Source organism: Exophiala viscosa (genome assembly GCF_022695815.1).
Source record: "Exophiala viscosa unplaced genomic scaffold EDD37scaffold_11, whole genome shotgun sequence".
NCBI lineage: Eukaryota > Fungi > Ascomycota > Eurotiomycetes > Chaetothyriales > Herpotrichiellaceae > Exophiala > Exophiala viscosa.
The window spans coordinates 555,967-581,014 of record NW_026944363.1 but is presented as its reverse complement, the minus strand read 5'-3'; the positions used below and the strand labels follow the sequence as shown (position 1 = coordinate 581,014).

Below are 25,048 nucleotides of genomic sequence, written 5' to 3'. Positions count from 1 at the left end.
GAGGCCGATCGGGACGGAAGCAGCTGTGGTACCTAAGCGGTCCTGTCAGGCTGCTCCAAAAGTCCAGGCGCTTCCAATATTCCTGCCATCATGACCTGCAGTAGGGTTGTGGTCCACCACCACAACAGCTTCCTACTTCCAGCCGCCTTGCTTCTGGATAACCACTACAGCAGATCTGAGGGAATTTTGGAGGGCATCTGCATCAACAGTTTGCCAATGCAATCAATCTTGAGGACTGGGATTGTTGCCCAAATCTTCTTCTAGAGGCGAGGTCGATCTCGACTTCAGTCAACCCATCTTTCCAGGTCCTTGTCATAGCCGATGACTTTGAGGTCAATGTTCATCTCTTGCAGCATCATGTCCATAGTGAAAAACTATACGAGGTATATTAGTGGGCCCAATATAATTGGGAATGAAGAAAGCTTCCGACTTACACTTGCCTCCGCGTCCTCGTCTGCAGGAGCATTCTCTGATTCTCGAGCGTCTTTGATTGCTGCGGCATTCTGTGATGGAGCATCATCATCGTGGGGCTCTCGGTGCTGGACTTGGTCATTGCCTTCCTCTTGAGAGTTCCAATGGCGTGCATCTTCCTGAGTCCTCGCCCGCCAGGCAGCAACTCCGCCCATCTGATCGATCCGTTCTTTGACGTCGACAAACAACCTTTCAGCAGCATCTTGGGCAACAGCTTTCCATTTGGAGATCAAAACTCGTAACTGGACATCTTGAGCTGAACTTTCGATCTGCAGAGCTTGTTGAGCAATGTCAAGTGATTGGGATAATTTCTTGAGATGAAGGGACAATGCAGTGTATTCTTTTTGGACGTCCTTGTATTCGACTTTGGCAGAGTCAACCGACACATGCAGCTTTTCTGGCGTTTCGATTGAATCACTTGAAGTGGTCACGCGTGGCGATGGAAAGTCATGATTAGTATTCGCTTGTAGCTTTGAATCTGGGCTTGAAGTTTGTTCCTTGTGACTGCTAGGTGTCATGCGCAGTGGTGAGCGGAAAGGCTTGTTCAGGAATGCTGTGCCTTGATTTAGGCGTCTTCTCTTTACGGGATGCATAATTTTGGTGTCTTGTCTCTTAGAGCTCGACGAATACTGAAGTTGGGCGAATCATCAATGATGATGGACGCGTGGAATATTCCTGTTCGAGGGCCATTGATAGCCTAACGAACAATAGGCATCTGTTCTGGATGATGAAAATGCACAGGTGAGAGGCGGCATTGACATTGGCAATGGCGTTTGCCTATTCTTCCTTTCAGCCGTCCAGTACTGTTGTCGGGAAGTCTGGGTGATGAAATGTAAGAAGTCATGCAAGGATCGGGGTTTGCATCAGGGTAACTTTGGTGATGATTCAGGACCATTGGATGCCTCGATTAGCAGCGGACTTTTCCCCTTCCCTCCTGACTATTGAGTTAGTTAGGACGCGTAGGATGGGCGCTGAGCAAGCGACAGGACAGGCGACCTGTGCCCTGCAGGGGATGATATTTTTCCCAAATTGAGCCAAGACGGGGTATGATTGGCTGCTTGCCGACAGAGAGCAAAGACGCCCTCGCACCTCGCCTTCTCCGTCTCGCTCCCGTAACCGTAACACACTTCTGGTCTGGCAGTTGGCAAAGGGTTAGAAACTGCACTGCACACTCAGATCAGCCAACCCAACCCAAAAGATCCGACAGTTGCCATGCCATGCCATCCTCCGGCACAATCACACTCTCCCCCAGCCATGATGATTGTCTCATCATCAACTCCTTCTTTCTCCTTCCTTTACCTTTCTTTTCACCATCACCACCAACTGCCTCCATGACACTTCACCACCCGTCACCACCTTTACCAATTCAAACGACCTAGCCCTTTAACAAAATAATTACCTCAAAGCACGCGCTCCACTATACAAATAATTCCAGCCGCCTGCCAGATTCCACCAACAACCCATCCCAGAAGCTAAGCCAACACTGACAATACCTCATCGTCCTCGCTTCCTCCCATAAGAATACCTACCCGCCGTCAATCATAGCACCACGCCTACCATGGCTGTCTCATCTTCGAGCACACCAGGAAGGTCGCCCTCAGCCGCTGCCTCCAAACCAGACAAGACGAAGAAGCAGACCAAAACAGTCATATTGAAGCTGTCGCCCAAGATACTACGTCGATTTCAGGAACCTACACCCAAATCTGAAGAACAATCTACAGCGTCGGTGGCCTCATCGCCTGCTCCCGCAGTTGACGACGCAACTATAGTGAAGGCTCCGGAGAACAATGACAATGCTTCAGAGTCCAACTCGACTCCTGCGCCCGCTACCGACTCAGCAAACGGCGAGGCCTCAAAGAAACGCAAGGCCCCCGGGGCGGGATCGAAGAGAAGTCTGGGACAAATGATTGATACAGCGGATCTACCCAAACCGCGAGGCAAACCAGGTCCAAAGAAGAAAGCTAGATTGTATGTACCACCACTAAGTTCTTGTCGTCTTATCATGTAATCCAAGGCTGACTTTGTCCTACAGAGAAGATGGTGCAGCCGACTCTACTGTCAAAATGTCCGTCCCTGCCTTCGGCCCTAGTGGTCAGAAACTAGGTCCCAAAGCGAACCAGGGTGCTATCAACGCTGGTCTTCGAAATCTTGACAGATCCGGAAAACCCTGTCGCAAGTGGATTAAGAAGGCATTTTCCGTGAAGAGCTTCACTGGCGTCAGCTGGGATCTTCCTTCATGGAGAGGCAACGAGAGACCAGCAACGCTCAATGGAGAGGACTCCAGCGAAGCCAAGGACATTACTCAACAAAGCAGCAGTGACATCAAGCCTAATGAGAGTGATACCGCCATGGATAGCAATGCAGGTGAACAACCTGATCCCATGCTCATGTCTACTCCGGCGGCTAGCTCACCCGCACCAATGCCACCACCATCCTCTGTTGTCGCCGCTCAAGGCTAATTCATCATCTTATGTGGTCGACATATTTCCATTCCATTCCCAAGGTCATGTCCGGCGCTGGATGCAAAGCTCTCCAATACAGGATCTAACGCACGTGATTTGACGTTCTCAGATCAGAAAGTTGCGATATTCGGGTTCGACATCGGCGTGTGCAAAGTACGCCAGGAGGGGTTCTTCCAAAAGTTGTCCGCAGGATACGGATTTCCATCATTTCAGCAGGGCGTTTGAGGGTTAGCGTGTGTATGGTATAACAGGTTACTGGGATTCACGGAAAACAGGTAATGGTGCATCACGGCGCTCGCACTACATTATGGACGCCCAACAAATCAGCAATGGAATCGTGATCATTCTGCAACTGGGCGGGGCTGACCTCCATGGATGAAAGCAGGGATGAAAGCAGGCTCGAGTGACTCGAGGCGTTTACTTATCCCTTCGTGTAAGAATAGCTAATCATGAGGCTATGAAGCCTCTAACTGCAGACTTCATCAAAGTGTTCACCATGGCATGCAAGAAATAAGTGTCTGCTTACTTATTTCTCAAGCGCGTAGATTTCGTCTGCTTCAAAGTTTGAGGTGGTTACTGCTATTAGGCAGCCTCACTAGGGTGAAGTTGGCTGATTGATCGGAGACTCTTGGGCGGAAAGGTCCTCCAAACTGATCCCCCGCAACGGGGTGACCTGCGATCCGCAACCGCCCAATAAATGACCTAACGACCACCATATCAGCACGATAACAGCAGTGTCGTGCTCTACTCACCGCTGCCACCTCAACACCACCATCTTTGTGCTCAAGTGACCTCTGATCATGGGTATCGGCCAGGAAATATTGCCCTGAACGGCCCTCTCCAATCTCAACCGCAAACCGGCGTCAATCTCCTGTTTCCACGAATACTCCCTCGTGACCGCTCATTTAAACCATACTACCTGTGTGAGCGTGTCAGACTCAAGTGCGACTGCTCATTCACGGTACCTCTTTCCCCATAAACATGACGGACGGTTCGGCTTCGGGCAGCGGCAGCCGGCCTGGACAATATGGTGGCAACGTCCCCCGACGTCTCTCTTATGCCTCTGTGGCGTCCGGGGCAACCTCCCAGAACCTCCCACCTCCGACTAGATCGGGTGCCTTCTCACACCTCGCAAGTCCTCCTCCGAGCAGCTCATATCCTCCTCATTATCAGACAGAATCGCACCTCCAAAGGCGTCATTCAGGTCAGGAGCACGACTCGCCGAATAGCCCGTTCTCGCGGAAACCGGCATCTTTACCCGCGTATTCACGAAAGTTCGCAAACCTCTCGGCGCTGGAATCAGGTATCATGCCTACGAATCCATTCTTCGTGCCGTCTTACCTGCGGGCATCGAGATATGTGGCAAAATTGGAAGCTGCACACAAGGCCAAGGTGAAGAGAGAACGAGAGCAGCCTTCAGGAGGGTCTTCTGCCAGCAACGCATTATCGACAAGTGCTGGGAGTACAAACGTGCATCGTATAACGCCGTCACATCGTGGTATGACCTACGATGTCGTGGAGAGCAACCCACCCAAAGAGGAAGAGCAATTGATGCCACTACCATCTCGGTGGAGCGAGCAAGACAAATATCCGGGACTCGATGTTATCAACGACGGTCAGGATCTGAAGTACAGCGGGTCTCCCAGTAAGGCTGAAATCGAGGCGGCTTCTGTTCGGGCAGACTTCCCCATGTCGCCGGCTTGCGGATTATACTACTTTGAGGTGGAGATTAAGCATAAGAGCAAAGATACAGCAATTGCCATTGGCTTTTCTACGGGGGAAGCATCATTAGAACGGTTGCCAGGCTGGGAGACTCACTCATGGGGCTACCATGGAGATGACGGAAAGATGTTCTTTGGAGAGCATTCGGGTCGAAACTACGGACCAACATTTGGTGCAGGGGATGTCATCGGGTGTGGTGTCAATTTCAATGCCGGCCATGCATTCTTCACCAAGAACGGACAAGACCTCGGCGTCTGCTTCAGAGATTTGAAGAAGGATATCCGGCCATTCCCAACGATTGGTATGAAGAAGCACTCGGGCGCATTGGTGACTGCAAACTTTGGCCAGCGACCTTTTGTGTTTGACATTGATGACAAGATGGAGATGGAAAAGCACAACGTCTCCAAAGATATTGGAAAGGCGAAGGTGGCGCAGCTACCTACACAACAGGACGAGGGAACACTTATTCAGGAATTGGTTGCCCAGTTTTTGGCTCACGATGGCTATGTCGAGACAGCCAAAGCTTTCACTGACGAGATCCGGCGAGAGAAGGAGTCTTTGAGCAATGCTCTACCAGCAACTGCGACGGAGATCTCAGAGAGGGACGATACTGACGCAGTCCACCGGCAACGTAAGTGATGCCGAATCCATCCCGGAGTTGCTTAGACTAACAGGCCTAGGAATACGGCGCGCCATCCTCTCTGGAGACGTCGACCAAGCTCTGGAGGTAACACATGCACAATTTCCGACCGTACTTGCGCAAAACATGGAGATTGTATTTCAACTGAAATGTCAGAAATGGGTCGAACTGATTCGCAAAACGGTCGAGTTGAACACAGCCAGGTCGTCGTCAAACGACGAATTTGCCCAGGATATGGAGCTCGATGAGCAGTCGAACGGTGAAAGTCAATCCAACAGGCAGGGCAAGTCATCGGTGGATGGGAATGTCCTGCAGTACGACCAACTCATGCAGGAGGTCATGCAGTATGGTCAAGAATTGCAAAGAGAATACCCAGGCCAAGAGGGAGATCATACGAAAGCATTGAACGATATATTCAGTCTGATAGCATATCCCGATCCGAAAGACAGCGTCAACGGACATCTTCTGGACCCTTCTGGACGAGTGACGGTGGCGGAGGAGCTCAACTCTGCCATTCTAGGTAAGTCGAGTTGTTCGCCAGATTGCTGGACATTTGCTGACTAGTCGCAGTCTCACTGGGCAGATCACCATCTGCTGCACTGGAAAAAACGTGGAAGCAGACCGAGGCATTGATTGATATACTCGAGGAAGATGGTGGGCCTGCCGCTTTTGTCAATCTACAAGCAACATTCAATTCTTGAGAGGAGGGTGAATGTGTGCCCTTCTGTCTGGACGATACCTTCGCAATAGAACCGCAACCCCGTCATGACCCTGATACCGTGATTGTTTGAGACAGCGGCAGGAATTTACTCAGATCAGCCGTGACTTTGAACGGCATGCACTTTATGGTGTCATTGGACTGTATCCTCTTTTTCATTGTTTGGCGCATCAATGGGGAGCATGAAATAGGCTTGCGGGATAGAGAGGAGAGACTGGCGTTGAACATATGGGCATCTGGCGTGTACGCACGCACATATAGAGTATGGATCCTCTCAATCTTATGTTACACGCAGATACGGGCTGGGCGATGGCGCATGGCGTTTTGAGAAATGAAACCCCGATTATCTATGAAGATGTACCCTTTTTGACATCTATCTATAACCTTACAACCATCTTTTCTCTTTGTGAAAACTGTTCTCTATCTAACAGCACAATCACTCAAAAGAAGTCACTTTCCCGAACCAGAACGTCCCGGTTTAAGACGTCTGGAGATGTCGATGTGATTCCAGCGAGGTGAAGTGTCAACTCGAGATCCCCGAGCAGAGCCTTCAACACGTGGCTCACGCCCTCCTCACCACCAAGTACCATGCCATAGACGAAGGGCCTTCCGATTAGACACATCTTCGCGCCGAGAGCCATGGCTTTGGCAATGTCAGCGCCGCAGCGGATGCCTGAGTCAAACAACACTTCTATCTTGTCACCAACCGCATCAACAATCCGGGGTAGGATGCCGAGTGAGGAGTTCCCGCCATCGACCTGGCGTCCGCCGTGATTGGAAACGACCAGACCCTGCACGCCGACTTCGACACACTTTTTGGCGTCGGCGACGGTCTGGATGCCCTTGAGAATGATCGGACCCTGCCAATGTTCCTGGAGGAACTTGATGTCTTCCCAGCCGTGGGAGAAGCCCGGGAAAATGGTGCGTGTCCATTCTGCGGCGGCGGCGCCCAGGTTGTCCTGAGGTGAGCCGCCGTGCTTCTCTTTGAATTGCGCTGTCCACACGGGGTCACTGAAACCGATCTCTACGCCGATCTGGTCGGAGCGTAGGAACGGGTTATACCCGTTGTTCATGTCACTGGGCCGCCAGCCTAGGATATATGTGTCGAGCGTGACGATCAGTGCAGAGAAACCTGAAGTTTTGGCGCGGTTGAGGATACTGATTGTGATGTCGTCCTGCTCGCGTGACGGCCAGTATAATTGAAACCAGCGCTCGCCGTCGCCGTTGGCCTTTGCGACGTCCTCGATCGATGTGCTGGATGCCGTGGACATGATGTACGGCACATCTTGGGCTGCTGCGGCGCGGGCGGAGGCGAGTTCGCCTTCTGGGTTGAAGATCTTTTGTACGCCGACTGGGGCGATGGCGATGGGGAAGGGGAGCTTTTTGTCGAGGACTCTGGTTGAGAGGTCGGGGAAGGATTTTGTGCCGATTAGTCGGGACGGTGTGATGGACCATTTGGAGAATGCTTCGCGGTTTTTGCGTAGGGTTTCACCGGTTCCCGCGCTGCCTATGCTGTAGCCGCGGGATTCGGCGGACATGCGTTCTGAGGCGAGGCCTTCCCAGTCTAGGGCATTGAAACTGAACGGAGGGCGGGCGTAGTTCAGGCCTTTCTGGTAGATTTCTTTTTCGTAGGCTATGGGATCTGGGTCTGCGTGCTTTTCCATGTCGGGACGGTGGTGGTTCGAGGAACTCATTTTGATGAACGGTTGCTGTGTTCTGGGTGGTAAGAAGGAACGACTGAATGCGACTGCTCTTGAATGCTATGTACCCCTACCTTGGAATAGTGATGGATATCTGTGGTGGTGTTTGCGTGTCCCTAGTACTAGATATCCAAATAGAGTGTTGGTATCACCAATCTGGGTTGTGGTGACATGACGCAATGGACGATGATACGTAAGTATCAAGTTCCGGTGTACCCTAACTTTACTAGTAGGTTTGAGACACTTCAGAAGGAACCGCCACGAGCAGACTACCTTATGGACTTCTCAATCAACTTGAGGTACGGAGTACTGTCCGGTGCTTTTATGGGCATGCTCTTGGGGTGGTAAGAGTATCCAGTATCAAGTGTTTGGGAAGAATATAAGATTGCTGCCAGTGCCAAGATGGATCTGCCAGGCACTAACCTTGGAGCTCAAGCTCCTTCCTGCATACCTGTATCATTATCCCGTCCATGAATTTACTGAGTCTGGATCTCCTAGCCATATCTCTACCTCTTGATCAGAATGTTGCGCCTCCCTGAGGGTAACCGAAAGCTTGGTCGTAGTTTCTGTTCTATGATGAGCACAAACAACAGGCTACACTTGAACTTACACCCCCCGATATACAAAACTACAAGCTCAAGATGCGGACTTCCATCGACTAGCAGAAGAACAGCGTTCATTTCGCCGCATGTGACGTGGCTGCGTGTGCGAAAGGGGCACAGAGTCCTGCGAGCGCGATTGGCCACGGTTTGGCACTTTTGGTGACTTTTGATTCCCTGTGTTGACATGACCGTATCATTGGCTGAAAATGAGCGGCGGCAGCAGCTACATATTGGTTGGTGGAAAATGACCATTTCCTTTGCGGCTGAGTACCAAACGACGGAACACACTAGGCAGTCAGGCCAATCCGCCGCTACTAGCATAGTTTCGACGAAGTCTGGACAGCATGCAGTCTTGTTTACAACGATGGTGAGCTTGGAAGGAAAGTGTTCTTTTTTTCCTTGGAATAGACGACAGCACATTTAGAGCCACTCAAGCCTAATGTCGATGTACCATCGAGATGATGTGCCTCTAGAAGGAGAATCGGAGCCGTTTGAGACGCACTTTACGAAAACTTCCACAGAGATCTGGACACCAAAGACCTTGCCACCAACAACAAGTACTTATCAACCAAGCAATCTTCTGTCAAAGGACGGCATTCACGATCAAACCCACCAGCTGAAGATAATCGAAGGGAAGACGAAGGATAAATCTCCCCTTCCTGACCTCGACGGGCCTTACGATGGTATCTACACTGCCCTTGGTACTGCTGAGCAACCTCATCAACTCGAGTGCAGATACTGTGGTCTGTCATTGTCCATTGTGAAGAAGTCCGTTCCTGACGGACAGCTAGACACAGCGTATGCAACTCTGACGCAAGGTACAAAAGTATATATCTGCGAAAGAGATTGCCAGGGCAAGGATTGCGAATCATGCGTCAGGCGTAATATAGGGGAGAGCCCCCCAATCGTAATTTGTCCGTGTTGCGATCGTCCCGGGAAAGTAAACGCAAAATCGAAGGGTCACGGTACCAAGCGAGATACCAGCCGGGCTTGCAACAACGGTACGCGCAAAAGAGGCGGCGAACCAGGTCCTTTTCAAAAGGTCCGTACATGCTCGAAGTGCGGAACGTCCTTCTCAACGCAAGACCACCTGAATGGACATTTGGAAATATGTGCACGAAGAGGTTGAAGGCATGACCACATCTGATGCAGCATTCTTATAGAGCCTAAGGCCTATAGGTAACGGGGTTGCGAGGGTAACAGTCGTGTTTTCAATGTGCCACACTGGAGTGTATAGCCTCAACGGGAAGTAGTTGGGCCAGACAAAGCTGTTCTCGCAATGTCACATATGATCACATCAGCAGAACTTCAGTATGTAGCTAACTTTGGTGTCGTCTTTGATTGCTTTTCCGGTTACGCTGCCAATGTATCTTGGAATCACGTTCGTTGGCGGTTTTGCGCGATAGAAATCTCACATGATGTACGAATTTCGACAATAATCCGGATTGAGGCTATTTGGTATGCTGGCATCGATGGTGTATGATATGTAGAAGTGTCTCGCAGTGAGTCTGACAGCACGTCACATTGTTGCGTGATGCGATGCGTGATTAAGCCTGGTGAAAGGCTCAAAAGCGAGCATAGACTCGCAAAATCGATGAAGGTGTGGATGAAGAACACGAACCTGGTAGTACGACGAGGCTATCGTTAGAAAGGGGCGCTCGGAAAACCTTCCCCGCATTCTGCGTCCCTTCATTTTGTCTTCAAGAAATTTTGTTGATCCGCGCTCGGTTTGAAGAATCTCAATAATCGTCACGAAAACCCAGCCATGTCGGTACGAAGTACTGGTAAACATGCCTCGCCGGCAGAAGGTGCGGACTCTTTGACGTCCTCGAAAAAGCGCAAGCACGCCTCCGAAGATCGAGAAGCCTCCAAAAAGAAGAAGAAGCAGCGGACAGAAGTCGCAGACAGCGTGGTCGTGGCTCCGGAACAGTCACCGACAGAAGTTGCAAAGACGAAAAAGAAGAAGTCTAAAGACGAGAAGATACCAGTCGAAGAGAGCGAGGAAGAGGTCCCAGAGCACCAGGATGTCGAGCTCCCCGATGCGCTGCAGACACAAGATGAGCAACCCTCTACGGAAACTATACTAGAGCCGTCCTCGACGGCAGTTGATGGCGATGAAATTGTCGAGGTCGAACCAGAAGTCATCGCCGACCTATTAAGCTCGGAAGATCCCACCTCCTTCTACTCTACACGACTCTCCCTCTACCTCTCAATACCCGCTGTATCGCTCGAATCGAGCAGCTCCTCACTCCTTGCGACACACCTTGCGCCGTTATTGCTCACATATTTTCCGCCAGCCAAAGGCATAGTCCTTGGCTTTTCGGACCCTGTCCTATCAGCAAAAGCTGATACCACTGTAAACTTGCCTCTCATAGCTCCCTCGACTGGCAAAGTCCAACGTCAATCCGAAGTCCTCGCGAAAGCAGCCGACGAGTATGGGGTGTGCTGGGTATGGCTTACTGCGACATTCTTGGTGTTCCAACCAGAAAGAGGAGACGAGCTGTTAGGTTGGACCAACGTCACATCCGAAGGGTTTGTCGGGTTGGTGAGCTACAATTATTTCCAGACGGCGGTGGATAAGTCTCGGATACCAGCGGAGTGGAAGTGGATCGGTCCCAGTCGAGCTCAAAGCAGTCCCATAAAGAAGAAGGGCAAGAAGGGCAGGCTACGGGACGATGCTGGAGCTGCACCGGCTGCGGACGATGCAAACCATGAAGATGGACGTGCAGAAAATGAGACCGATTCGCAAGCACACATCCGCGACGACAGCGGACATTTTGCGGATGCGACTGGCGCTGAAGTCCCTTCTACGCTGAAACTCCGGGTGGTGGACACAGAGGTGGTGCCGGCGCATGAGCGGAATAAGTGGTCTTTGCAGATTGATGGGACACTACTTGATGAGGAGGCTGAGCAGCACGTACTGGACGAGGAGAGGGCGAAGTTTGAGCGGACTCAACAGCGCAGTCGCTCACGGACGCCGGGCGACAAAGGCGACATTTCAATGACGGGGGCGCTTGGTGCAAGTCGAGAGGGCAGTGTTGCTTCAGGCTTATCCGGGCACATTCCGAGGCATCGAGTTGCATATTGATACTAATGGAAATGAACATTGCTGGAGTCGTTGATGATCTGACAGGAGAAACGCCCAATGCCCATTGATACTTGTACCATGGCTTGCTTGCTATATTTATGCGGGTTAACAATTGCCCAGAAGCCATTGGGTGAGTCTGATTTAGAGGTAGTTTTAGCGTGTTTACTAAGTTGCAATGACGCAACTTTCTTGACTTTGGAGTCGTTCACAGCGTCCATGCAGGTCCTCAATCAGACATGTAGTGCATCACCACTATCATTCGTCTACACCTTTCAGTCGATGGGCATGCCTTGCTTGTCCCTCTCCAACGCCGTTACGCCGTGATTCCTGACCATCTTATCTCCTTGTCCTAATCATTTCATGTTTTCCAGGCCTACCTTTCGCCTGGTCACTGCTTCTTCGTATAAACCGTTGCTATCAGCCTCCGTTGCAACTCCAATTGTCCGCTCACCCCGCTTCCTGACCAGATCGTTCTCTATTCACATTCGCAAGATGGCCCAAGAATTCAAGCTGAAGGGCTTGTCCAAGCTCGAGCTCAACGACTTGGACAAAGTCGAGGCTGAAGTTGAAGGCATCGAAGGAGGAAAAGTGCTTCTAGTCAAAGTTGGTGGTCAAGTATCTGCTCTTAATGCCAATTGTACACATTATGGTGCTCCATTGAAGAACGGTGTTCTTACGCCTGAAGGACGCCTGACATGTCCGTGGCACGGAGGTACGTATACCTACACCAAGGACGATCAATGCAAATGCTGACAATGTTTGTCTCGCAGCATGTTTCAACACCGCTACCGGCGACGTCGAAGACTCCCCAGCGCCCTTCGCACTAAACAAGTTCAATGTAATTGAGAAAGACGGTGGGGTATACATAACAGGAAAAGAGGCGGACATCAAAGGCGGTAAGCGACAGGTCAACGTCAAGACGACGCCCTCGTCGTCGGAGAAGGTCGTTATCGTTGGCGGGTAAGGGAAAATGCTGGCTTATTGTCTTGAAGCACTGAGGCTGACAATGCTCTAGTGGCTCAGGCACTTTCGGTGCCATCTTGAATCTGCGCAAACTCGGATTCAAAGGACAGGTCACAGTCATCACTGGCGAAGGCCTCCCGATCGACCGAACGAAGTTGTCCAAAGCCCTCATCACCGATCCCTCCAAGATCTACCTGCAACCAGAAGAGTTCTATAAGGATGGGTCAATAGACTTCTACTCGGACACCGCCGCAAGCGTTGACTTCGAAGCAAAAGAGGTCAAGACCAAGACCGGCAAAGCGTTCCCGTACACGAAACTCATCCTGGCCACGGGTGGAACGCCCAAGATGTTGCCTTTACCTGGCTTCAAAGAACTCTCCAACATCTTCCTTCTGCGGCAGATCAGCGACACTCAAGCCATCATGAATGCCGTGGGTGACGGAAAGAAGAAGATCGTTATCATTGGGTCCAGCTTCATTGGTATGGAAGTTGCTAACGCTCTGGCCAAGGAAAATTCCGTCAGCGTAGTCGGCATGGAGTCCGCTCCCATGGAGCGTGTCATGGGCAAGGAGGTCGGCAAGATCTTCCAGAAGGCGCTGGAGAAGAATGGCGCCAAGTTCTACCTGGAGGCGGGTGTCGACTCAGCTGTGCCAGCCTCCAAAGTTGCCAGTGCCGTTGGTCTCAGCTCCGTAGGCGCTGTCAAGCTGAAGGACGGCACCGAGCTTGAGGCCGATCTCGTCGTTCTCGGCATTGGTGTGCGACCTGCCACAGATTACCTGCAAGACAACCCCAAGATCAAGTTGGAGGAAGACGGGAGTGTGTCAGTAGATGAGAACTTTGCGGTCAAAGGGCTCACCGACGTCTATGCGATTGGAGACATCGCGACATACCCATACCATGGACCCGGAGGTGGCGGCAAGCCCACACGCATTGAACATTGGAACGTGGCGCAGAACATGGGACGCTCTGTCGGTCAACTCATTGCGAAGGCTGGCAAGCCTAAGCCATTTATCCCGATCTTCTGGTCCGCGCTGGGCAGTCAGTTGAGGTACTGTGGTTCGACGACCAATGGGTGGGACGATCTTGTGCTCAAGGGCGAGCCAGAGAACTCCAAGTTTGCGGCGTACTATTGCAAGGATGACACGGTTGTGGCCGTAGCCAGTATGCAGATGGACCCTGTCATGACCAAAGCCGCGGAATTGATGAGACATAACAAGATGCTTTCGAAGAAGGACATCGAGGGTGGACAGGATATCCTGCAGGCTAATCTGTACAGGTGTGTTGCATGTAGTAGCATATGAGCGAGAAGCCTGCTTTGCCAAAGTTCATATAATGATTATGGTACAACATCTAGGTCATCCAGACAGCATGTTAGCAGGTCACGTTAGTCGTGTTGCAGGTACTGAAAATGTACTGTTATAAGCCTTCGAGATGCCAACGACCACTATCTTGGTTGCAAGACTTTGCGGCAACCGGTCCCATGAGTTGGGGTTTGGCCCATGTCAATTGTACTGACCAGACGATCTACGATATCCTCTATCCGGAGGCCAAATCAACTTGCCCTCAATTTGAAGCATACAGGCATTCTCGCTAAGGTTGTGCCCGGTTAGAGATTTAAAGGTCCACTACCCAATTCATTAGTCTGCAAGTCGATCGCCGATAATTCTCTCTGGAACATGCCCACATGACTGACCATGAAGATACTATGCCCTGTTCTGGCATGGTTGGCACGGTGGCACATTCTGGAACGCAGAAGGGTTCCGAGGGCCTTAATTTTCGATGTCTGCCTTCCAGATGCAGGTCTTCGCTCCGAGGTCCGGATGCCGGGCCTCAGGATCTGGCGAGGATCTCTGCGTGCTTCGCATGCAGGCACAGTGTACAGCATCAGACCTCAAAGTTCGTGACAGACCGAATGCTAACAATGCCCTTGTACGAATACTGTAAATAAGTGGTTCAAGTAATTCGACCTGGACGAATGAATGGTACGGTACGTTAAGATTTGTTCCTGCGTCCCAGAGGCCAGAACACAGCTTGCTGTAGGCCTGTGGCATCCCCAGATCGAGATGGTACGGAACTAAAGTCAATCGACGATTGTCAAAATGCCACCAAGAGATGTCCATGCTGAAGCGATGCGTAAAAGCCCCAGAGGCCCCCATGATCCCACAATTTTAAACCAACACGCACCGTCCCCATTTGACTTTTCTGGACTGTCAACAAGGGTGATCGTCCGGGCCTCGGCAGGGCGTCGAACCTTCTTTGACTCCAATGACTCCAGTCGCTCCAATTCTTTCATTGCGGATAGTGGGCACCTCAACAGCCTAGGAACCTCTTCCCAAGTTCCTAGCGAGACATGCCAGGACGACTTTCAAGCTGCAGCTTCTGAGCATCCAATCACTTACGGAGGTCTTATAACACGATACTTGCAGTAACTTATCCCACAAGTGTGCAGTGCGAGAATCCAAGGGCAACCAAACGCCGATCCGGCTCGTTCTTACCATAGTGCTCCATTAACAATGCTAGAATTTAAGCGATGCTGCGTGATTTCGCCTGCAGGCCTACGAGGTTGCATTGTCTTGCGAGACTTGCGCAAACCATTTCGCTTAGCTTGAAGCACTGGGGTTTTGCGGGATAGTTTCCTCTTTAAATTGATTGCACACGCAGCACAAAGAGGTACCAAGGTCTCATAAGGGTTTTGCCATGAGCGTTGCAGGTTTAAACATTCCCAGTGCTGGGTTGGCAGGTGTTTCACGCGTCGTCAGCGTTGCGTGCGTTGATTTTTGGGACCTCACAGTCAGTGTTCGACAATGCAGACTGACATGTTCCAGATATTGGGGGCTGGGCAGTCTGAAGGCCATTCTCTCGGGACCTCGGAAGGGCTGGCTACTGTAGTGTTCTGGTTAAGTAATCCCCTCACTTGCTCGACCGGCGGTCTGGATCCATAACACCGACGGTGGGTGCAACAGTCCCCACACACTGAAGCCCGCTTCATATGGCTTATGCGCCTTCGTGCTGCAAGTCGCGACTCGCGCCATTGCTAGACGAATTGCTCATCTCGATTCGAGTTTTGTAGCGAGGATTGGAAATGGCGAACGCTTTTCGACCTTTCGACAATGATGACCCGTGCGGAGGTCAATAGGTCACCATGTTTCAACTTAGCAGATGTTTGGTGTCTAACTGCAGCATTGCCATGAGTCTATAGTAGCGTGCTGGGCATGGCAATGTTCCATCCATTATGGTGCAAAGACCCACGTAGTGTGAAGACGATCTCGATCTGTCTCACCTGAGACCGACCCGCGACTCCCCTGTGCTAGGTCGCGACCGTCCAGGAATTAGGAAGAAGGCACGTAAGCCAATCGCGTCCTTGTTCGACCGCATGATCAGTCTGGTAGACTCGTTCCTGCCAGTGACCTTCGATTAGTAACTTCGAGATTTGGGGAAGATGGCCTCTACACAAGCTGCAGCAGCGCGATCAGTATATACACCTTCGTATTCGCAGACGCTATATGCATATAATGTACAGTTGTGCACTTGTTTCAGCGGCACAGTTGGATGAAGTATGTGTCCATAGGTGTGTTGGTTTCGTGTCCGTACCGTAAATCCTGGTGTGATTGCTTAAAAAGCAGATGGGGTATGATTGAAGCATTCATGCGTCCCATGCGCCTGTGTCTGTATAGTAACGGCCGTTAATTCGACGTTGATGCGGTTGACATCGCTGGAGATGCTTAGTATGTGGAAACCTGCACTGTCGTTGTCTTGGTGATGCCATGATTCGACGGTTTGTTCCAGTCCTGGTCAGTTCCTATGGCATGACAGTCTTGATCAAGCATGATTTTGTCGCTGTCATCATCACCAGCAGTGATTGTACTGGTAACTCCTCGCACTTTGTTGATGTCATCGCCAAACGCACGTTTGCTGGCACCCCTTCGCAGATCATTCAGCTCAGTCGATTGCTTGGAATCAAATTGGTGGTAGTAGTCTCGAGCAGGGTTTTGCGAGGCACGTTTGCTTCTGCCATAAGCTAAGCCGTCGGCATCATATCCACCGTATTTTTCGCCACGGGTGTTGTTACTAGAGGTAAACCTCTGAGTGACGCCAAGTAGCTTGGTGAATAGTGGGCGTAGAGCGGGTAGCGAAGCGGCCAGGATCCCGACATTGTATTCAATATTGTTCCACATGAAGAAGCTGTCATGGAAAGTCCAGTCCGGATCCAGCAGAGCGTGAGCCTGATAAACAGTCTTCACGATACTCGCAGCGCATGCGAACAGGCCCAAGCTGAGAATAAAGACCAACGTGATCTTGGTACGCATGTTTGTTTGGAGGTTCCAGACGATAGGAATGGGCAAACACGCAAAGATGACATCGGTGGTGATGTTGACGCTGCTGTTCCAAATACCAATATTCGTGAATGTTATATTCGAAAAGCACTTTGCCGTTCCATCCGTACGCAGTCCGAGGTTCCAGTTCGCGTCAACATGACCACCGCAGTTGAAGATTAGTGTGCCAGCGCAGGAAATAGTGAATGCAACGAGAAAGATGATCGCTCCTATCAGGAACCGCTGATAATTCTTGTTGGGCACCATTCGGCGGAGGAAGCAGGCAATGGATATCTTGACCAGACTGATGCCGACCATGACGATCAGGGAATGAAAGAATCGCCAATGAAGGAAGTTTTCCCAGTCAGGCAATGAAACCAAAGCCGGATGTCTGCCCAGGCCGCCAGCGGCACTTTCTCCAGCAAAACAGACCACGACAGCGACGGAAAGGACCTGGACGCAGATGATGGTCAGCCGCAAGTGTATATAGAGAATTGACAGAAGAACTGACTGCCGCTGCAATGATGGTATAGTCATCGCTTCCCATGCTCTTGAGCATAACACCCTTCACATACAGCCGTAACACAACAGAAAGAACAGCGATGCCACAGAAGGTTCCATGAATGGCGAGTAGATTGGACGCATTCGAGTTGTGTTTGTATTGAGTGGTACTTGTGCTCTGTTGCTCCACGAGCAACATACCAGGTTCCGGAATTATCATGGCAGACGATGTGTGAAGGTTTCTCAGGTTAAAACGTCAGGGGTCAGGTGAAGAGAGCCGTGTGGTGCTTCGCAAGTGAGGCTCCCAAGTGTACGGACGGCTTTCGAGTCTGGAGATGGGAGGTGTGAGGTTTAATGCTTTCTGAGAATCGTCCCTGAGTCCAATAAGTTTGGTTTCATCTAGTTAGCTGTTGTCTTGTCCTTCTCGGCACCATCATCTGGCTGCATGCATCTTCCAGAACGAGACACTCCAGCAAGCCACCCGCAGGGAGTGTTCCGTTGGACCTAGCCTTGCTAGACTGGTGAACTGTTAGACTGGTCGAACACGATGAAGAAGGGTCGAGAAGGGGTTAGTGACCGTTGCAAATTGGCACCTTGGTAAGGATTCATGGCCTTGTCCTTAGAGTAACCACGTACTATACCATTCGCACGACAATGGCTCTCACACCGCCAAACACCACCTACGTGAGGTGGGCCAGGCAGATTCCGTGTCAGAGAGATGTCTTGTCTGGGCAGTAGCAAGGGTGCAGGATGGTGGCACAGACGTGCGGGAGGGCGGAGCCCCGTCCCCTGGTCGGCGTTCTCCCATCACGGCATTCCAACCCAAAATGTGTAAGTACAAATTAGGGTGAAGGGATTCCTGCAAGCTTGCTTTACCAGGGTCGTCTCGATTAGCCCGACCGAGCCAGCTTTTCTGTTGATAATAACATTGCACCGTTGGGACGCGGCAATACCCAGGGGCCCTGGATAGTCAGGCACAAAAACCTTGGGTCGTACAGGTACTGAAGAGTGCCGATGAGACAAGGATGGTCAAAGGGCCTCCTAAAGCCCCGAGTCCCTCATAGAGCCTGCTTAGATGCCCGAGCCGTCGAGTTTGACAACAGGTCATGCTGCACTGGGTCTTTCTGAGGCCTTACTGAGCGATATAAAAATCCACCGTGCCGAGCAGAATTTGATGATCTCGTTAATCACGGTTAGATGAGATCGGGTCGGGTGTGGAACGGGGACAAAACGCCATCGTGGGAAGTTGCGAACAAAGACGTGAATTTTAGCGTTGACGCCAATGCAGGCTTGATCGTTCTGGAATTAGTCTTGCCGTTTAGTTGCATCCTTAGTGGCTTGCCTTCCCTCCGCCCTTTAGGCTTTTGCCCTGATTTGCCGTTGTCTTCTGCAAATCTTTCCATGTTTCGACTCCTGTTCGCTCCTTGGTCCTGCCCATGCATCACTATGTCCTTTGCTGCATCTTCGCTGCAACTGGACACGCAGGACGGGAGCACCTGCAGACGGTGTTCAGGCCTTCCTCTTTCGATAGCCTGGACAAGCCTCTGATCGCTTAACATCGTGTTCGCAGCCTACCACCATAGTAGTGCTCTTCCATTGGTGCTTCTACCGCAACTGCCGAAATGCATTGTCTCTGCCAAAAAGCCTTCGAGAAGCGAAATGATCGGCGAGCGCTCGCTGTGGCAAAGCCTTGCCATGGCCCATGGCACCATGGCAATCAAGATGCCAGGGTATCATTCCACATCATGGCCCCGGAGGCGCACTGGGTTTAACCCTTCCAGGTACAGTCCTTGAAACTCGAATGCTTATTTGCTCCAAATCAGACCCTACTGTGCCTTGTGCAGCCTCGCTCGATCAAGCTTGGTTAGTACAATCAATAAATGGTCGATAGTTTCCTTTCCGGTGCAGACAGGCACAGATTCTAGGTCTCCCAACGTCCACAGTTTTACGCGCGTCTTGCGAAGGAGATTCCTCCTCAAGATAACAAGGGACTACTTCACTCCATCTCACGTGGCAAATCACACTCCACGTGGCAGTGGGAGGAGGTTGAGAAAACAATATAAACCTTTCTCGTATTCCCAAGTCTGCAAAACTTCTTCCCAGGGCCAACTACCTCCGCCACAAGCGAGCCTTCCGAAAGAACCCTGACCTGAGTCTCAACTGTTCATCACAAAGCTTAGGTGTCTTCTCTTACTGCGGCTCTCGTCAATAATGCAATTTCGATACCTTGTACCGGGCCTTTTGGCCCTGTACGGAGCTCAAGCTGCCCCTGCTCCAGCAGAGGACGCCCCTAACAGTTTCGCCGAACGCAGTACCACAACAAACGCTGCAGCATCAAACTATATACCAGCTTCGACCTTCCAAACGGATGTCTTGGCCGCCAAGGCTCTCGTGAATCTTGCGATCTATGAAGTTTCTAATCCCTCAAGCAGCTGCAACCTCCTCAACGCAGCAATCCGCCGGGAATGGTCAACACTTTCACAACAAGAGCGGCTGAACTATATCAATGCTGAACTATGCTTGATGTCGAAACCAACTCATGATCCTTCCTTCGCGGCTGGTGCAAGGTCCAGATACGACGACTTCGTGGCCGTCCACATCAACCAGACACTTATGATTCACGGAACAGCCAACTTTCTGGCATGGCACCGCTACTTCACCTGGTCATTTGAACAGGCACTAAGAAACGAGTGTGGCTATACTGGCTACCAACCGTACTGGAATTGGGGCAAGTACGCTTTCGATCCTCTCGACTCACCCATCTTCGACGGCAGTGCGTACAGCATGTCCGGAAACGGGGTTTACGCCGCGCACGGCTGTACCAACGCGCTTCCGACCGGGTTGAACTGCATTCCTCCCGGCGCCGGCGGTGGTTGCGTGAACACCGGACCCTTTGCCAACTACACTGTGAACCTCGGCCCTGTGTCACCGACGTTGGACATCCCGGGCATCATCAACTACACTAGTCCAGACCCTCTGGCCTACAACCCCCGCTGCCTCCGTCGCGACATCTCATCTTGGGTATCTTCGAACTGGACAAAGGACTCGGACGTGTACGACCTGGTCACCAAATACAATGACATCTTGTCTTTCCAAACCCGCATGCAAGGAAACTTCACAGCCGGCTTCTATGGTGTTCACACTGGAGGGCACTTCACCACCAACGGCGATCCCGGTGGTGACCTGTTTGCTTCCCCGGCCGAGCCGACCTTCTTCCTTCACCACGCTCAAATCGATCGAACGTGGTGGATGTGGCAGAACCAAGATCTGAAGGATCGCCAGAATGCTTTCGCGGGTGGCACATCGACTCTGGACCCGACGGGCAGCCCGCCAGGCCACTTGACTGACCCGATCATCATGGGTACCTTGTCAAAGCAGGTGGAGAATAAAGACGTGATGAGCACGACGGGCGGCCCTCTGTGCTATATCTACGTATGATGAAAGTCAGCCTTTTTGGACACGGCTCCTTCTTCCTTCTTTTTCTTGCCGTACATATTTTGGGTATCCAAACTGAGCGAACAGCACTCAGAATAATGTCTATTATCAAACTTTAGTGTCCCGTACGTTTCTTTTGGCTTCTGGGTCAAGGCAAGTGTCGTGTAAATGATGATCGACATCCTCACAGGGCGTATGCACGGGTGAGTCATAACCAAGCTCGAATGTTCCATGTCGTTGATTGAGACGGATATTAGAATCCCGTTCTAGATTTTGGGATAGTTTCCGATCATGTCATCGTGAGTGCTGGCCTCAACTTTCAACTATGGACTTTGAAATGCCCACAAGAACGTGGACCAGAGACAACTATCTCATATCAACGGACCCTTCAATCATTCCACTCGACGCACTCAACGACATATTCGCCTCCGACGACTTCCACTGGGGCTTGCCACTACCTATCGAGCACTTGCGCACGTTGGTACACAAATCAATATGTTTTGCGCTTTACGAGGTCACAAACGTATCTGCCGGAGACGAACACTCCAATGAATCGCAGCAACGACGCAAGTTGATTGGCTTCGCCAGATGGATCACAGACATGGTGACGGTAAACTACTTGACGGACGTGTACATCTTGCCTGAGTATCGCAGCAAGCACCTGGGGGCGTGGATGATGGAATGTATCGACGAAGTCTTCACGGCGATGCCGCATGTTCGGGGCATGATATTGATCGCAGACAGGGGTAGTCCGACAGAGGCACTTTACCGCAAGTATCTTGCCATGGTTGATCTAGAGAGTCCAGGGTTTCTGATGGATCGAAAGGGTCGTGGTGCTGTTTCTCAATGAGATTATCGTTTTCGTATCGATGGGTGAGAAGTTCGTCTGGCAAGCTGTACTGGGACTTGTACCAATGAAGGTTGGATGAGGGCAATTGCATGTGCCGGAGTCCGTGCCTGAAGATGACATCTATCCGTACAGCATGGTTTCCGGGCTTGGGACGTTTGAACCCCATCATTGGATCTTTGGGGTAAAGAGTTTTGGTGGCCCGAAACTGCTTGCCGACGTGCCGTTCAACGAGGCTAGATTTACGAATGGCCAGTCACGCCTGTGTAGTCCTTCCAAATACCTCTCAAAGACGGCTGCGTAAAGTCATGTCTTGCAGCTGAAAGATGACACTGGGTCCTGACGTGCAAATTCTCCGGAAAATGATTAAGCAGCAGTTCCGCAAGCGCAGGGTGCCGCTTTCACTGCTTTTGTTGCTTCAATTCGTCGCTAACACTGTGTTCGATTGTTCAACCACGGAACACGGGCCTATCTCTCTGAAATGTGAATCGACACAGTGGGCGTCATGATACTGCCTCTGCAATGGTCAAGGTCGATTTTCTCTTGTCCGAAACAGACAGTAGTGACCCGGAGGCAGAGGAGGATGATTCATCCGAGCAGGAACCACCCGAGCCAGAACACGAGCCGTCAAATACGCGCAAGTCGACACCGACATGGTCAACCGAGCTCATCAACGAAACTCCATCGTCATGTCAGAGGTCGATTTCTGCATGCATGATAGACCCATTTCAACCGCTTCCAATCGAGGTCGACAAGGTCACCAATCAGTTGTTACACTTCTATGGGCAGGACAGGTATTGGCAGACTGCCTATGCCTTGTCTGACAAGATCAAGCCCAGCATCAAGGGCTCGTGGGAGTATCAGACGGGCTTGTCCAAGACCCATCTTCACACTCTCATGGCACGTTCTGCTCTCCATCAGCTGCGAATGAACGGAAACCTGGCTCCAGCCTCTCGAAGAGCTTTGGAGACTGCCGCATTGAAGCATCAGGGGGACGCCTTGGCTGTTCTGAGGAGGAAGGTCGCTCTAGGACCTAGTGCTGACCGAAAGGAGGTTCTTACGGCTTGCCTCAGTCTCGCGACGTTCGAGCAGCGGTATGGCAAACGTGAGACATCGTACATACATTTTGGAGTTGCCAGAGACATCGTGAGGCAGCTTGGGTTCCGAGGTGGGCTGCACGATCGGCTCAGAGAAGAACAGGCTTTGTGGTTCGAAGGAATCTACAGCGATCCTTTGGCTTCGTTCATCTGGGCCAAAGAGGACGCGAGTCGGAGGTTCAAGTGGTTGACGAGCTTGTTGGAAGAGGTTGACCGTCTCTGACGAGACCGTCATCGACTACCACCCCATCTCAGGGTCGCTTTCATCAATGTCGGAACAAGACTGCATTTCCTCTGTCGCAGGACGGAAAAGAGGCTGATTAGCGTTTATGGCGACATTGACGACAGTATCTCGCAGCAAAGATGTGTATTGATCATTGTTTGTATCGTCATGGGGCTTTTTGGGCAATTGGATGATGCGAACACTTTGGGTCCAACTCCGGATCTCGCTGCAGTCATAGTGCCATTGGTGCCTATGCCGGCTGGATCGAGGAAAAGCTGGTGGAACATGACTTGGGGCAAGCAAATTCGGCCCCAGATTTGCTCTGGATCATGCTGCAAAACTATAGATAAATTGAGCCTCACGACGCAAACGACGCCGAGATGCAGGCTCTGAAGAAGCTCAGGATTGAGGGTTGTCAGTGGCGTGCTTGTGGTATCGCCAATGTCGTCAAGTATTTTCCCGAGAAACGGCAGTCGGAGCTGAAGGACTGGTTACTGGCTTTTCTCGAAGGCAAGAAGTATCGTCGTTGGAAAGATGTGAGCGAACCTGCCTTTAGCTATGTACATGATGAGCGGGAGTAATTGTAAGTAGCTTGGTTAATAGTAAATTAGTCATTGTGAAGAGATGATCGAACTGGAAATTCATATTTGGAGATGCATTTGTATTTCCCCGATTCCACAGTGTTCGATACTCGACGCGACCACTTCACCCTCCATTCCAAGACTGGCATTCTTTCACAGGGTACTTTCTGCGCAGGCGCAGGCACTCTCATTCAGTACCGAGAAGTGCAGCGGTGATCCTGATGGTTATAGTATCTTGTTAACATGGCTGACGGTGTTCTGCCACAAGCCTTCTCCCTCGTCGGATGGACATTTCTCCCTGCTGTATGCACATCACACCATCATCTCGGGCCCTACTGATCTGAACTCGTAGTATGCGACATCCTTCCTACAGTCGGCGTACTATCGTCTTACCATCCCTGCCGGGCGACGACATCCACAACGAGGAGAGCCTTTGTTCGCCTACCACAACCGCCGCATTCGAATCGTGGTCTTGTCCTTGTACCTCGTCTACACCTTGGCTCAGGCGCTATACGATGTCAAACTGTCAGGCGACTTCTACACCCTGCTCGGAGTGACGCCATGGTCAACCGAGAGGGAGGTCAAAAGTCGGTTTAGGAGGCTGGCATCCAAGTATCACCCGGACAAACTTCATGAGAATGGACAAGCATTTCCTGGCGCCGACGCAGTCTTCGTCCAGTTCAAGATTGCTCACGATACCATTCTGGACCCTGCCAAACGCTTCGCCTATGATCGATTCGGTCCGATCATCGTTCAAAGTCATCAGCCAGGATTGAAGACGATCCGAGACTATGTTTACGCTGGGTTGCGCTCAAAAGCTCCAGAATATGTGACGAGCGCAGCAATGCTGGTCATCTTGAACTACATTTGGCTTCCCAGGTGGGGACAGTACTGGCGATATTTCGCGGTAGCATGTATGGCTTTTCTGGAGCTGTACTTTTTGACGCACATCTGGCAGCCTCACAACCTGGTCATGTTTTGGGCTTCTACGGCGCACAAGCTACTACCTCAGTTACTACCCCTACATCTCCTGCCTTTCCAGATTCTGGCCGTGGTAAGGCGGATGTCCATGTCTCTCAATATCTTTATCTCACAATTAGCTCCTCCTCAAGCGAGAAACCCAGAATTGAAGAATCAGCAGACGCAGCAGCAGATTGCACATTTGGCGCAGACAGCTGGCAGGTTGGACGCAGAGTCGGGCGCTCTGCTTCAATTGGGGCTTAGTCCCTTCAGAGGCGATGTCGAAAAGTCAGACACCTTGAAAACAGGGATGAAAGAAGGTCTCCTCTCAACAACTCTGCGAAACAGTCCGCAAGTCAGAGAAGCAGTCCAGCGGGCACTGGATAGAAGGAGACAGAGCCCGGTAGTGGTGCAAGATGCAGGTTGATTAAGGTCACTCTTGCCTGTCCCACAACGAGGACCTTGTGGATTAAAACCCTTTCCAGAATTATATTCGTTTGGCATGCAATCAATCACAGGGTTCCATCGACAATATCTTTAAATTCTCTTTGTTTTGACCGTGCCTCCTTGTATGCTTATGAAACAGTGCCCAAGCTCTCAGTCCACGTGAGGGCCGGACTAGACAGGACTGATTCTGGTATGCCTGAAGGAGCCGACGAGAGACTTACAGCCAGTCGGCAATGATGACTCCATAATCTGTGTGACTGTCACTGTCAGCTACAAAA

At 51.2% G+C, this 25,048-nt stretch overlaps 12 protein-coding genes across 12 annotated transcripts; 9 read left to right on the top strand and 3 right to left on the bottom strand.

Moving 5' to 3' along the window:
• Positions 1-71: 71 nt before the first annotated feature.
• Positions 72-1,290, bottom strand: EDD37DRAFT_140412 (uncharacterized protein). The gene is made up of 2 exons (XM_062809548.1): positions 435-1,290; positions 72-374 (listed from the first exon to the last, which is right to left on the bottom strand). Exons 1-2 carry the CDS (start codon positions 1,062-1,064, stop codon positions 285-287), a joined length of 720 nt encoding a protein of 239 aa, XP_062666869.1. The 5' UTR covers positions 1,065-1,290; the 3' UTR covers positions 72-284.
• A 739-nt stretch (positions 1,291-2,029) lies between these two features.
• On the top strand, positions 2,030-2,930 carry EDD37DRAFT_612435 (INO80 complex, subunit Ies4; the record flags this gene model as incomplete). Its single annotated transcript, XM_062815356.1, has 2 exons — positions 2,030-2,439; positions 2,504-2,930. The coding sequence occupies 2 exons, from the start codon at positions 2,030-2,032 to the stop codon at positions 2,928-2,930; spliced, it is 837 nt and encodes a 278-aa protein (XP_062666868.1).
• Positions 2,931-3,467: 537 nt separating this feature from the next.
• On the top strand, positions 3,468-6,370 carry EDD37DRAFT_639436 (uncharacterized protein). Its single transcript, XM_062817169.1, has 3 exons — positions 3,468-5,286; positions 5,336-5,815; positions 5,866-6,370. Exons 1-3 carry the CDS (start codon positions 3,915-3,917, stop codon positions 5,994-5,996), a joined length of 1,983 nt encoding a protein of 660 aa, XP_062666867.1. The 5' UTR covers positions 3,468-3,914; the 3' UTR covers positions 5,997-6,370.
• On the bottom strand, positions 6,348-7,971 carry EDD37DRAFT_140397 (L-lactate dehydrogenase). The gene has a single exon (XM_062809546.1). It carries the CDS (start codon positions 7,705-7,707, stop codon positions 6,454-6,456), a length of 1,254 nt encoding a protein of 417 aa, XP_062666866.1. The 5' UTR covers positions 7,708-7,971; the 3' UTR covers positions 6,348-6,453.
• A 645-nt stretch (positions 7,972-8,616) lies between these two features.
• EDD37DRAFT_140403 (uncharacterized protein) lies at positions 8,617-9,568 on the top strand. Its single transcript, XM_062809547.1, has one exon. It carries the CDS (start codon positions 8,755-8,757, stop codon positions 9,442-9,444), a length of 690 nt encoding a protein of 229 aa, XP_062666865.1. The 5' UTR covers positions 8,617-8,754; the 3' UTR covers positions 9,445-9,568.
• A 357-nt stretch (positions 9,569-9,925) lies between these two features.
• Positions 9,926-11,586, top strand: EDD37DRAFT_140340 (DNA-directed RNA polymerase I subunit A43). Its single transcript, XM_062809544.1, has one exon. The coding sequence runs from the start codon at positions 10,081-10,083 to the stop codon at positions 11,401-11,403; it is 1,323 nt and encodes a 440-aa protein (XP_062666864.1). The 5' UTR covers positions 9,926-10,080; the 3' UTR covers positions 11,404-11,586.
• A 177-nt stretch (positions 11,587-11,763) lies between these two features.
• Positions 11,764-13,667, top strand: EDD37DRAFT_568594 (flavorubredoxin reductase; the record flags this gene model as incomplete). Its single annotated transcript, XM_062814194.1, has 3 exons — positions 11,764-12,115; positions 12,174-12,363; positions 12,419-13,667. The coding sequence occupies 3 exons, from the start codon at positions 11,764-11,766 to the stop codon at positions 13,665-13,667; spliced, it is 1,791 nt and encodes a 596-aa protein (XP_062666863.1).
• Positions 13,668-16,088: 2,421 nt separating this feature from the next.
• EDD37DRAFT_653280 (phosphatidylserine decarboxylase) lies at positions 16,089-17,400 on the bottom strand (the record flags this gene model as incomplete). The annotated part of the gene is made up of 2 exons (XM_062818545.1): positions 16,089-17,132; positions 17,191-17,400. 2 exons carry the CDS (start codon positions 17,398-17,400, stop codon positions 16,089-16,091), a joined length of 1,254 nt encoding a protein of 417 aa, XP_062666862.1.
• Positions 17,401-19,231: 1,831 nt separating this feature from the next.
• On the top strand, positions 19,232-20,701 carry EDD37DRAFT_140179 (tyrosinase). The gene has a single exon (XM_062809542.1). It carries the CDS (start codon positions 19,392-19,394, stop codon positions 20,616-20,618), a length of 1,227 nt encoding a protein of 408 aa, XP_062666861.1. The 5' UTR covers positions 19,232-19,391; the 3' UTR covers positions 20,619-20,701.
• An 80-nt stretch (positions 20,702-20,781) lies between these two features.
• Positions 20,782-21,724, top strand: EDD37DRAFT_140144 (putative GNAT family acetyltransferase). The gene has a single exon (XM_062809540.1). The coding sequence runs from the start codon at positions 20,941-20,943 to the stop codon at positions 21,463-21,465; it is 525 nt and encodes a 174-aa protein (XP_062666860.1). The 5' UTR covers positions 20,782-20,940; the 3' UTR covers positions 21,466-21,724.
• EDD37DRAFT_140293 (uncharacterized protein) lies at positions 21,725-23,058 on the top strand. Its single transcript, XM_062809543.1, has one exon. It carries the CDS (start codon positions 21,985-21,987, stop codon positions 22,780-22,782), a length of 798 nt encoding a protein of 265 aa, XP_062666859.1. The 5' UTR covers positions 21,725-21,984; the 3' UTR covers positions 22,783-23,058.
• A 369-nt stretch (positions 23,059-23,427) lies between these two features.
• EDD37DRAFT_140172 (uncharacterized protein) lies at positions 23,428-25,027 on the top strand. Its single transcript, XM_062809541.1, has 2 exons — positions 23,428-23,666; positions 23,716-25,027. The coding sequence occupies exons 1-2, from the start codon at positions 23,607-23,609 to the stop codon at positions 24,748-24,750; spliced, it is 1,095 nt and encodes a 364-aa protein (XP_062666858.1). The 5' UTR covers positions 23,428-23,606; the 3' UTR covers positions 24,751-25,027.
• The last annotated feature ends 21 nt before the right edge of the window (positions 25,028-25,048 follow it).